Source organism: Erythrolamprus reginae, chromosome 2 (assembly GCF_031021105.1).
Source record: "Erythrolamprus reginae isolate rEryReg1 chromosome 2, rEryReg1.hap1, whole genome shotgun sequence".
Taxonomy (NCBI): domain Eukaryota; kingdom Metazoa; phylum Chordata; class Lepidosauria; order Squamata; family Dipsadidae; genus Erythrolamprus; species Erythrolamprus reginae.
The window spans coordinates 27,843,500-27,857,160 of NC_091951.1; the positions used below are offsets into that span (position 1 = coordinate 27,843,500).

General features: G+C 40.5%; 1 protein-coding gene across 1 annotated transcript in view; it reads left to right on the forward strand.

Annotated features, from left to right (window-relative positions):
* The window catches only part of LOC139159273 (zinc finger protein 721-like), a 37,335-nt gene that overhangs the window by 10,330 nt on the left and 13,344 nt on the right, over positions 1 to 13,661 (forward strand). Inside the window, exon 4 of the mRNA XM_070736607.1 lies at positions 8,127 to 8,198. Within this exon, the coding sequence (XP_070592708.1) occupies positions 8,127 to 8,198 (72 nt within the window). The remainder of the gene's footprint in view (positions 1 to 8,126; positions 8,199 to 13,661) is intronic.

Genomic DNA, 13,661 nt, shown 5'->3' on the forward strand with positions numbered 1-13,661 from the left:
TACCGCAGAAATCAACCCAGGGTTCTATTAAGCCTTGCAAAGGACTTTGGTGTCTTTTTTTCCCCAACCACTCATGTTCTACCCCAGTGTTTCCAACCTTGGCAACTTGAAAATATTTGGACTTCTTTTTTTATATATATTAATTTTTAACAAATTTATATTACACACAACATAAAACAGTGCATAGTGAAATGTGCCCACCACCTAGACACACACACATTCCCCACCACCAAATCGGGGGTGTTTCTTGTATAGTCCACTTGACCCAAGAGCAATATATCTGTTTACATATTATAGAGTGATTCCAATTTATTTCTTGTAGGCTTGGTCTCGGATTCTGCTCGTCATATATCGTCTTACCTTGTCCCACCGTCCCATCAGTTGTTTCAGTTCAGTTTCATTATCCGAATTTATCCTTTTATCCATAATTTCAAATTGAATATGATCCACCATGTACCTGTACCAATTTTGCATTGTCCATTTTGTCGCATCCTTCCAACCCAAAACTATTACTGCCTGAGCGCTTTCTATTGCTGCTTTTTAAAATTTCTCTAAATTCTCCCATCGCATTGCTTTTAACTAGTACTGCCATTTCCTTAGTGATTGTCCATTGTATATTTAGCATTCTATTGATATCCTCTTTCACGTTTTGCCAAAATTCCTGCACTATCGGGCATTCATGGCACCGGACCAGATTATCTCAGGGACCGCCTTCTGCTGCACGAATCCCAGCGACCAGTTAGGTCCCACAGAGTGGATCTTCTCTGGGTTCCGTCAACTAAAGAACGTCGCTTGGTGGGACCCAGGGGAAGAGCCTTCTCTGTGGCGGCCCCGGCCCTCTGGAACCAACTCCCCCCAAAGATTAGAATTGCCCCCACCCTCCTTGCCTTTCGTAAGCTGCTTAAAACCCACCTCTGCCGTCAGGCATGGGGGAATTGAGACCCTCTTCCCCCTAGGCCTTTACAATTCTATGCATGGTATGTATGTATGTATGTATGTTTGGTTTTTTTACATTAATGGGCTTTTAATTATTTCTAACACCAGACTACTATTGTACACTGTTTTATTGTTACTGTTAGCCGCCCCGAGTCTCCGGAGAGGGGCGGCATACAAATCCAATAAATAAATAAATAAATAAATAAATTCCGAAAACATATGCATAAACACTCCTTTATCTTGACACCCGTGCCAACAATTCCCCCTGACATTCTGCTGAAAGTGTGCGAGTTGAACGGGAGTAAAATACCACTTATGTAATATTTTCCTTCTCATTTCCCTGATTCTTGTATTTTTAATTTTCCTTATATTTTCTACTATATTTTCCATCTCTTGTACCTCTACTTGCATCTCATTTTGCCACCATTTAGTCAATCCTTCAATCGTGTCCCCATCTGACTGCACTAGCAATTTGTATATTGGTTGCTTGCGCCTTTATACCCTCACTTTTTTCTCTTATTATTTTCTCTAACCCTGTCTCCTCCCTCAATAGTACTTCTTTATTCTCCCTTTCGTTAAGATATTTACATATTACGTTTATTTGTAGCCACCTTCCCTTACCTAACCACCATTCTATACGGTTTCTACTTGGCCTGCCATCCTTCTCATATAACTGTTCTATCTTAGTTATCCCTCTTCCCTTCAAATCTCCTATAGCCCTATTTAAATAAAACCTTATTTAAATTTAAAAAAAAGATATTTGGACTTCAACTCCCAGAATTCCCCAGCCAGCAAATGCTGGCTGGGGAATTCTGGGAGTTGAAGTCCAGATATCTTCAAGTTGCCAAGGTTGGGAAACACTGTTCTACCCGAATGGTTCACCAAGTGGTCTGGGTCTCTCCGGATCTATTACACTGAATAGTGACTAGTTAGAATTTATTTTACAATGGAGTTGGGCTCTAGATTCCTTTGGGGGTTGGAATTGAGGCTTGCATAGCTCCTTGGGAAGCTTGGAAACAATTGAGAAATATTCCTCGATAAGGAAGCACCATTGGAAATGTGTTAGCAATACTATTGTGGTGGAATGTAGTCTGGATTCCCAGAGGGCAAAAGGGCAGTGGAGCTTGGAATGTCTGCTAGGCAGGAAGAGGACGAAGACGGCCCCTTCGCAGCAATTCACAGAGTACAGAGAGTTATTCATTTCTTCTTAGAATAGAATAGAATTCTTTATTGGCCAAGTCTGATTGGACACACAAGGAATTTGTCTTGGTGCACATGCTCTCAGTGTACGTAAAAGAAAATATACATTTGTCAAGAATCATGTAGTACAACTCTTAATGATTATCATCTGTTGTGATTCAGCCTGAGGCTGCTCAGGGACCAGCTGTGTCTCTGCTGGCTCCATGCCCGGAGGAGGATGACAGCGCAGAGGAGGGGGCTGAACAGTCAGATGGGGGAGAGGAAAATCAGGAATGGGATGAAGGAGAACAGCATGAGAGCCACGGGGGGCGGGGGGGGGGCCTCTCCCCAGCCAGTAGCTTGGAGTCATTAGGTAATGACACACAAGCTGTCATTGACATGAGACAGCGACGTTCAGAGCAACGAAAGGAGCAGTTAAAGAGATATCACCATTGAAGTAGAAACAGCTGGGTTTGGGTGTGGTCCTCATCAGCAGGGTTTAAAAGGCAGGCAAGGCCTTGAAGCCATGTGGAGTGTTATCAGCTTGGCGTGGTGTTATCCTGTCTTGTTTCTCGGCGTCTCTGTTCCTGGCTGTGGCCCAGCAGCTTTGGAAAATCTGTGGGAGGTGTAGGTCTGCTATCTACAGCCTCGGCTTGGCAGCAAGAATTCTGTATTGCTGCATGGACTCTTGGCCTTCGTGAATATATCTGAAGATACAGCATTTTCCTGTTTGTAAGGACATTTTCTGTTACCTGTGTTTTTCTTGAATTTTATAAAACTGCCTTTGCCTTTTTGGGTTGGTATTGGCTTCTGGAGTGACCCAGACAGAACATCATCGGGGTCAAATAAGCAATGAAGAAACAATCAATATTAATAAAAATCTTAAGGATACAAGCAACAAGTTACAGTCGTACAGTCCTAAATGGGAGGAAATGGGTGATAGGAATGATGAAAAAAAACTAGTAGTAATAGTAGTGCAGACTTAGTAAATAGTTGACAGTGTTGAGGGAATTATTTGTTTAGTAGAGTGATGGCATTTGGGAAAAAACTGTTCTTGTGTCTAGTTGTCTTGGTGTGCAGTGCTCTGTAGCAACGTTTTGAGGATAGTTGAAACAGTTTATGTCCAGGATGCGAGGGGTCCTCTTTTTGACTCGGGCAGTATACAGGTCCTCAATGGAAGGCAGGTTGGCAGCAATTGTTTTTTCTGCAGTTCTGATTATCCTCTGAAGTCTGTGTCGGTCTTGTTGGGTTGCAGAACCAAACCAGACAGTTATAGAAGTGCAGATGACAGACTCAATGATTCCTCTGTAGAACTGCATCAGCAGCTTCTTGGTGTTTTATGTACACTGAGAGCCTATGCACCTATTCTGTTGGGCTCTCTGGTTGACTCCTCCCAAAAATTCACAGGTACAAATTTCAGACACACACACGTTTGAAAAGTCAAAACAATGTTCTTTATAATGAAAATTCACTTAACCTAAGCCCTCTTTTGGTATAGCAAAGAGCACTCGTCTCCAAACAAACTGGTAATTTGTACAAGTCCCTTATCAGTTCTGTGATACTTAGCTTGCAGCTGTGAGGCAATTCACAGTCCTTCTTCTTTCACAAAGTGAAACACACTTTGCTCTGGTTTAGTTTCAAAGCGGGGAAAAATAAGCACACAAAAGGTCAAAGTCAGCAAAGCAGTCACGAAACACAACGATCAGATAATCCTCCACAATGGCCAAACCCACAGGCTGCTATTTATAGCAGCCTCACTAATTACCACAGCCCCACCCAACCACAGGTGGCCTCATTTTCTTTGATAATAATCTCTCAGTTGTTGTTGCCTATGCATCGCTCTCCGCATGCATGGCTGTATCATTAACTCTTGTTCTGAATCCAAGGAGGAGAGAGATAATTGATCTCCTTCTGAGCTGTCTGCCACACTCTCCTCCTCCCTGTCACTCATGTCTTCTTGGTCAGAGGAGCCTTCATCATCAGATTCCACCGGGGGCAAAACAGGCCTGCAGCATGTGGATGTCTCCCCCACATCCACAGTCCTTGGGGCAGGAGCTGGGCCAGAGCTAACCACAACATGCACCAATGACAAATTCCTTGTGTGTCCAATCACACTTGGCCAATAAAGAATTCTACTCTACTTTACTCTTCTCAAATCTTAAGGATACAAGCAACAAGTTACAATCATAAGTAGGAGGAGACGGGTGATATAGCCAATTCCAGCAAACTACTCAGAATTAACACCCTGTAGGGTTGGGCCTGGCATTACTCCCTCCTGTGACTCCAGGCTATATTCCACCACAAATATATAATGTAGCTGCTTTGGTTAGCCCTGCCTATGTTCGTCTGTAAATCCAAATGAATTTCATTGTTTAGGTCTTGAACAAAAAACTACACTGCCATGGGAACTTTGGGCAGCTTCCTGTAGAGTGGAAACACCATTATATGTTGCTAACAGGAGGAACGATCAGGTTTCTAAGTTAAAAACAAATGGATCTTTTATACTGTTGTGATTCAGCCTGAGGCTGCTCAGGGACCAGCTGTGTCTCTGCTGGCTCCATGCCCGGAGGAGGATGACAGCGCAGAGGAGGGGGCTGAACAGTCGGACGGGGGAGAGGAAAATCAGGAATGGGATGAAGGAGAACAGCATGAGAGCCCCTGGGGGGAGGCTCTCCCCAGCCAGTAGCTTGGAGTCATTAGGTGATGATGCACAAGCTGTCATTGACATGAGACAGCGACGTTCAGAGCAACGAAAGGAGCAGTTAAAGAGATATTTTCACCATTGAAGTAGAAACAGCTGGGTTTGGGTGTGGTCCTCATCAGCAGGGTTTAAAAGGCAGGCAAGCCCTTGAAGCCATGTGGAGTGTTATCAGCTTGGCGTGGCGTTATCCTGTCTTGTTTCTTGGCGTCTCTGTTCCTGGCTTGTGGCCCAGCAGCTTTGGAAGATCCATGGGAGGTATAGGTCTGCTATCTACAGCCTTGGCTTGGCAGCAAGAATTCTGTATTGCTGCATGGACTCTTGGCCTTCGTGAATACTGTATATCTGAAGATACAGCATTTTCCTGTTTGTAAGGACATTTTCTGTTACCTGTGTTTTTCTTGAATTTTATAAAACTGCCTTTGCCTTTTACCAGTGTGTCTGGCTTCTCTTTTTGGGTTGGTATTGGCTTCTGGAGTGATCCAGACAGAACATATACAATGGTAGCATTTGAATAAAATGAACTCTTTGTTTATACTAGATAATAAAACTTGGAAGTGAGAGCAATTTATTTGTGGAAGACAAAGATGTGGCACACAACGCCAAAGGGAAATTAATAGTGAATTTGCTGATTGAATAAGGAGGGAGAGTCAAGAGGGCATTTCTGGGAATTTAATGCAGAATTAATTTCCCCAATGTTATAGTGGTGGTCAGAGCACCAAACAAATTTACCTTCTGCACATTTTCAGTCTGCAAAGTGTGGTAAAAATATCCCAATAAAAAAGGAACACAGACAAACCACAAGCAAAGTGAATCTTACTTTTAAGATTCGGAGGTTTATTTTCATGAGCAATTTGTAACATGAGCGTCCATTATGTACATCAATATCTCATTACAATGAGGTCCACTGACATAGCTGAGTCCAGCAAGGATTAGCGATGGCCAAGGGGCCTGAACTCATCCCAAAACATTCTTTTTATACTTTTCTGCATGCATTTCACAACTTAATTCTGTGTTCTGTCTTACTGTCGGGCAGTCTCCATATATATCCATGTACATCTCAAACCTCTATTTTATTTATTTATTTATTTATTTATTTACTTACTTACTTACTTACTTACTTACTTACTTACTTACTTACTTACTTACTTACTTACTTACTTATTTATTTATTCATTTATTCATTTATTTATTAGATTTGTATGCCGCCCCTCTCCGCAGACTCGGGGCAGCTCACAACACAATAAAAACAGTTTGTAACAAATCTAATAGTTTACAATATAAAATATTTTTAAAAACCCATTATTAAACAAACATTCACACAAGCATACCATACATAAGTTGTATGGGCCCGGGGGAGATATCTCAGTTCCCCCATGCCTGACGAAAAAGGTGGGTTTTAAGGAGTTTGCGAAAGGCGAGGAGGGTAGGGGCAGTTCTAATCTCTGGGGGGAGCTGTTTCCAGAGAGTCGGGGCCGTCACAGAGAAGGCTCTTCCCCTGGGGCCCGCCAACCGACATTGTTTAGTTGATGGGATCGGGAGAAGGCCCACTCTGTGGGACCTAATCGGTCGCTGGGATTCGTGCGGCAGAAGGCGGGTCTCGGAGATATTCTGGTCCGATGCCATGAAGGGCTTTAAAGGTCATAACCAACACTTTGAATTGTGACCGGAAATTGATCAGCAACCAATGCAGACTGCGGAGTGTTGGAGTGACATGGGCATACCTAGGGAAGCCCATGATTGCTCTCGCAGCTGCATTCTGCACGATCTGAAGTTTCCGAACACTTTTCAAAGGTAGCCCCATGTAGAGAGCATTACAGTAGTCGAACCTCGAGGTGATGAGGGCATGTATCCATTGGCTACTTTCAATTCCCTTTTTCTCACAGTTTCATCATCCTGATTCCAAATATATCTCAAAACTACATACTTTGTAAAATCACATTTTCACAGCAACAGCTCAGGAAGAGTACACATAGAAACATAGAAGATTGACGGCAGAAGAAGACCTTATGGTCCATCTAGTCTGCCTTTATACTATTTTTTGTATTTTATCTTAGGATGGATCTATGTTTCTCCCAGGCATGTTTAAATTCAGTTACTGTGGATTTACCAACCACGTCTGCTGGAAGTTTATTCCAGGCATCTACTACTCTTTCAGTAAAATAATATTTTCTCATGTTGCTTTTGATCTTTCCCCCAACTAACTTCAGATTGTGTCCCCTTGTTCTTGTGTTTACAAAAAGTTATTGATAAAATTGTACAGTTCCACAGACGGGCTACAAAAATGGTGGGAGGTCTTAAGCATAAAACTTATCAGGAAAGACTTAATGAACTCAATCTGTATAGTCTGGAGGACAGAAGGAAAAGGGGGGACATGATCAAAACATTTAAATATGTTAAAGGGTTAAATAAGGTTCAGGAGGGAAGTGTTTTTAATAGGAAAGTGAACACAGGAACAAGGGGACACAATCTGAAGTTAGCTTGGGGGGAAATCAGAAGCAACATTGACTGCAACTTAACTGCAGAAAATATGATTTCAGCAATAGAGTGGTCACCGCCTGGAACTCATTACCTGACTCTGTTGTTGCTTCCCCCAACCCCTAAATCATCAACATTACATTATCTACAATCGACCTCTCCCCTTTTCTAAGAAGTATGTAAGGGGCGTGTATGTGCACTTTTGTGCCTTATGTCCCTGTCCTACTGTCTTATTATCCTTTCTATTACTACGTTCTACTTATGTTATGTTAATATGTACTATAATACTAGTTTGATAAACAAACAAATAAATAAATAAAAAATAAACATGAAAAAATATTGTTTTACTGAAAGAGTAGTAGATCCTTGGAACAAACTTCCAGCAGACGTGGTTGGTAAATCCACAGTAACTGAATTTGAACATGCCTGGGATAAACATATATCCATCCTAAGATAAAATACAGGAAATAGTATAAGGGCAAACTAGATGGATCATGCTATGTTCTATATTTCTATACAATAGAGATCCAGCAGGGGGCGTGCTACCATTGTTAGTTTCACCCACCTATTGTCTTAAAATTATATCAGTTTGTCTTCATTGGTGCCCAACAGGCCTCAGGCCTCCTCTTCAAATATAGATCATCTGAAGCTGAAGTAGTCGCCGACAGGCAGGACATTGCAGCATATGATCTTGTGGGCAATACTTAGATCTTGTTTAAGGCCTCTTAGTTCTAAACTTTCTAGGCCCAAGTCTAGTCTAGTCCACTCCACTCCATTCAACACAGTTTCCTAATTTCTGGCTGGTATCTTAACAAAACTCTAACCTACCTCCTAGGCCTGTCCCAAAGGAAAACAGAACCTCTTTCCCCTTTTAAATACCACAACTGGACCTTGCTTGATTGTAAAGGTACACAATTCATTAATTCATTGCTTTCTGAATTAGAGTCCTGAGAAACAGATCTCTTTAGCACTTTGGTCCAACACTGATTGATTTGCAGTAGCAAAGGATTCTGATGATTGGATAGTTAGAAACATAGAAGTCTGACGGCAGAAAAAGACCTCATGGTCCATCTAGTCTGCCCTTATACTATTTTCTGTATTTTATCTTAGGATGGATATATGTTTATCCCAGACATGTTTAAATTCAGTTACTGTGGATTTATCTACCACGTCTGCTGGAAGTTTGTTCCAAGGATCTACTACTTTCAGTAAAATAATATTTTCTCATGTTGCTTTTCATCTTTCCCCCAACTAACTTCAGATTGTGTCCCCTTGTTCTTGTGTTCACTTTCCTATTAAAAACACTTCCCTCCTGGACCTTATTTAACCCTTTAATATATTTAAATGTTTCGATCATGTCCCCCCTTTTCCTTCTGTCCTCCAGACTATACAGATTGAGTTCATTAAGTCTTTCCTGACACGTTTTATGCTTAAGACCTTCCACCATTCTTGTAGCCCGTCTTTGGACCCGTTCAATTTTGTCAATATCTTTTTGTAGGTGAGGTCTCCAGAACTGAACACAGTATTCCAAATGTGGTCTCACCAGCATTCTATATAGCGGGATCATAATCTCCCTCTTCCTGCTTGTTATACCTCTAGCTATGCAGCCAAGTATCCTACTTGTTTTCCCTACCGCCCGACCGCACTACTCACCCATTTTGAGACTGTCAGAAATCACTACCCCTAAATCCTTTTCTTTTGAAGTATTTGCTAACACAGAACTGCCAATACAATACTGTACTCAGATTGAGGATTCCTTTTCCCCAAGTGCATTATTTTACATTTGGAAACATTAACCTGCAGTTTCCATTGCTTTGACCATTTATCTAGTAAAGCTAAATCATTTACCATATTACAGATGCCTCCAGGAATATCAACCCTATTGCACACTTTAGAGTCATCGGCAAATAGGCAAACCTTCCCTACCAAACCTTCCCCTCATTGCACAGTGCTTTTTTTTTGGGTTTACTAAACTAAAAGTAAATTAAACTACTTTGGACCAGTTACTTTCTCTTAATATTAGGAAGAAACTCCTAGAGAGATTCCTTCTGAAAAGCTTGCCAATAAAAACGTGTAGGCTTATCCATGTTAGTTTCTAAGGGTCAAAGACTGACTTTGATGGGTGGGGGATTGATGGAGAAATGCAGATGTTTTTGATGGGCAATATCAGTGCAAAGCATCTGCCCAATTGACTGTGTATAAGTAGTGCCATTGTTCCCAGCTTAGTTTTATGAAAATGAGAAGTTGGATCTGTCAAAAGAGTTATTAACATATCTTGAATGGGGCTCTTTAAAAGTATGCCTGGTGAGGGGACAGAGAATCAACCATGGATGGAGGCCATTAGGAAGAAAGGATGGAGGACTTTAGAAATGCAAAGGCAGAGGAGTCAAGGAATGAATAGGTTGGAAAGAATTTTAAAGAATAAACTTGATGAAGTGAAAACATAGCAAAGACGGCCACAGGGTTGGGCGGCAAAAGTTGTAGGTCCTTGATTGTCAATTCCCAAGTCGAAAGCAAAAGTGTTTTTAATAGAAAAGTAAACATAAGAACAAGGGGGCACAATCTGAAGTTAGTTGGGGGAAAGATCAAAAGCAACAAGAGAAAATATTATTTTACTGAAAGAGTAGTAGATCCTTGGAACAAACTTCCAGCAGACGTGGTAGATAAATCCACAGTAAATGAATTTAAACTTGAAGAAAAGGATTTAGGGGTAGTGATTTCTGACAGTCTCAAAATGGGTGAACAGTGCAGTCAGGCGGCAGAGAAAGCAAGTAGGATGCTTGGCTGCATAGCTAGAGGTATAACAAGCAGGAAGAGGGAGATTATGATCCCGCTATATAGAGTGCTGGTGAGTCCACATTTGGAACACTGTGTTCAGTTCTGGAGACCTCACCTACAAAAAGATATTGACAAAATTGAACGGGTCCAAAGACGGGCTACAAGAATGGTGGAAGGTCTTAAGCATAAAATGTATCAGGAAAGACTTAATGAACTCAATCTGTATAGTCTGCAGGACAGAAGGAAAAGGGGGGACATGATCGAAACATTTAAATATGTTAAAGGGTTAAATAAGGTCCAGGACAGAAGTGTTTTTAATAAGAAAGTGAACACAAGAACAAAGGGACACAATCTGAAGTTAGTTGGGGGAAAGATAAAAAGCAACATGAGAAAATATTATTTTACTGAAAGAGTAGTAGATCCTTGGAACAAACTTCCAGCAGACGTGGTAGATAAATCCACAGTCACTGAATTTAAACATGCCTGGGATAAACATAGATCCATCCTAAGATAAAATATAGAAAATAGTATAAGGGCAGACTAGATGGACCATGAGGTCTTTTTCTGCCGTCAGACTTCTATGTTTCTGTTTCTATCACTGCTTTCTGGGTCCAGTCCAGAGAGAGAGAAGTTAGTAGCTGATCTCTAATGTAACTCATGAGCTCATAAATGGACAGGCATTTGAAACCCATAAATAATGGACTGGGTTTTTTAGAACTGCAGAAAAAATAATTGATACCAACCTGCCTTCCATTGAGGACCTGTATACTGTACGAACGCTGTAAAATATTTACACAAATATTTACACCTCACACCCTGGACACAAATTGTTTCAACTCTTACCCTCAAAATGATGCTATAGAGCACTGCACACCAGAATAACTACTAGACACAAGAGCCTTTTTCCCCAAATGCTATCACTCTGTTAAACAAATAATTCCCTTAACACTATCAAACTATTTAGTAAGTCTGCACTATACTTAATCTTATTGTTCCCATCTCCTCCCACAAGTGATTGTATCGCTACAACTTTGTTGCTTGTATCCTTACAATAAATATTGACTAGTTATATATTGACTGCAGAATGCAGCTGCGAGAGAAATCATGGGCTTTCCCAAATATGCCCATGTTACACCAACACTGCGCAGTCTGCATTGGTTGCCGATCAGTTTCCGGTCACAATTCAAAGTGTTGGTCTTGACCTATAAAGCCCTTCATGGCACCGGACCAGATTATCTCAGGAACCGCCTTCTGCTGCACGAATCCCAGCGACCAGTTAGGTCCCACAGAGTGGGTCTTCTCCAGGTCCCGTCAACCAAACAATGTCGCTTGGCGGGACCCAGGGGAAGAGCCTTCTCTGTGGCGGCCCCAGCCCTCTGGAACCAACTCCCCCCAGAGATTAGAATTGCCCCCACCCTCCTGGCCTTTCATAAGCTCCTTAAAACCCACCTCTGTGGTCAGGCATGGGGGAACTGAGATGCTCTCCCCCCCTAGGCCTTTACAATTTTATGCATGGTATGTCTGTACGTATGTTTGGTTTTATAATAAGGGTTTTTAACTGTTTTAATATTGGATTGTTATACGCTGCTTTTATTACTGTTGTTAGCCGCCTCAGGTCTACAGAGAGGGGCGGCATACAAATCCAATTAATAATAATAATAATAATAATAATAATAATAATAATAATTCCTAGTATGATTAGATTGCTTATTTGTAACTGGACTCTCGTTAAGTGTTGTACCTCATGATTCTTGACAAACATATCTTTTCTTTTATACCAAGAAAAATTCCTTGTGTGTCCAATCATGCTTGATCAATAAAGAATTCTCTTCTTTTCTATTCTATTCCCTATTCTAAATTGAGCACTCTCTTCCATGCTTGGGATGGCTTGCTTGGTTGCTAAGCCACCATTCTTCTTGCATTTCAGTACAAATTCTGTTAAAGATGGGAATGTAGCATCTCATAGTTTGATTTCAACTCTAATATCATTCATGTAATTAAAATTATAGTTTGTGTAGCTAATCAGTAATTATGCTAATTATGCTAACTACGGCGCCTAAAGCACGATTTGAGTATTGCCCACAAGATCATATGCTGCAACGTCCTACCGGTCAATGACTACTTCAGCTTCAACCGCAACAACACAAGAGCACGGAACTGATTCAAACTTAATACGAACCGCTCCAAACTTGACTGTAAAAAATATGATTTCAACAATCGACTTATCGAAGCGTGGAACTCATTGCTGGACTCAATTGTGTCAACCCCTAACCCCCAACATTTCTCCCTTAGACTCTCCACGATTGACCTCTCCAGGTTCCTAAGAGGCCAGTAAGGGGCGTACATAAGTGCACTGGAGTGCCTTTCATCCCCTGTCCAATTGTCTTTCCTTTTTCTCACTTATCATATATATTTTCTTTCTTTCATATATCCTCTCCTCTAAGTTCACTTTACCCTTATATATATTACTACATGTATTTGTGTATTGGACAAATGAATAAATAAATAAAATAAATGATACCTATCCTACAGTGATTCTATAGCACCATATTAAGGTGATTTTATCGTAGATTTACCTTAACTTAATATTTTATCTCATATATTGTACTGTCCGACACTTTTGTGGTAAAAATATTTTCCAGCAAAAAAAATAAACACAGACAAACCACAAACAATAAATCTTACTTTGAGATACAGAGGTTTATTTCATGAGCAATTGAGAATCACGAGAAAAAAGCCCCTAACATTAAAGATACATCAACAACCCATTGTAAGTAGGTCCACTATCATAGCTATCTCCAGCAAGGCTTAGCTAAGGTCAGAGGCCCTGATTTGGGACCAGTTTCATCTTTTATATTCTTTTTCCTATGGTCCTCAGCAAATACACTACATACTTTTCAATTACTACTTCATTCATTCATTCATTCATTCATTCATTCATTCATTCATTCATTCATTCATTTATTTATTTATTTATTTATTGGATTTGTATGCCGCCCCTCTCCAGAGACTCGGGGCGGCTAACAGCGACAATAAAACAGTGTACAATAGTAATTTGGTATTGATGATTAAAAATCAATTAATATAAAAAACAAACATACATACATACATACCATTCTTTCATTCAGACCGTAAACTCAGCATCCAGACTGTCAATTCAGCATATACTTTCAAACACATGGGAAAACCTCCTATTCTCTATTACTTTCAATTCCCCATTTCTCACAGTTTCAATGTCCTAATTCCAAATATATCTCAAAACTACACACTTTGAAAAATCATATTTCACAGCAACAGCTCAGCAGGATCACAAATGTAGTTCCAATACACTTTGCAATCTTTCTGTCTAAAACTTTGGTTCGTGTAACTTTTTAGGGCTTCATAGGGCTTTTTAGGGTTTGACGTTCCGGCTAGTAGCCCACACTGTACACATACCTTAGAATATATCAATAATATAAATTTCATTTGTCGTTCGGCTAATGGATTATTGGTATTCGATCATTCTTTGGTTAATTAAGAGTTTATATGTTTATTATTTGTTTACCGCCTTATGTTAAGATTATCTATTAATATTAGTAACTTAAAATAAATT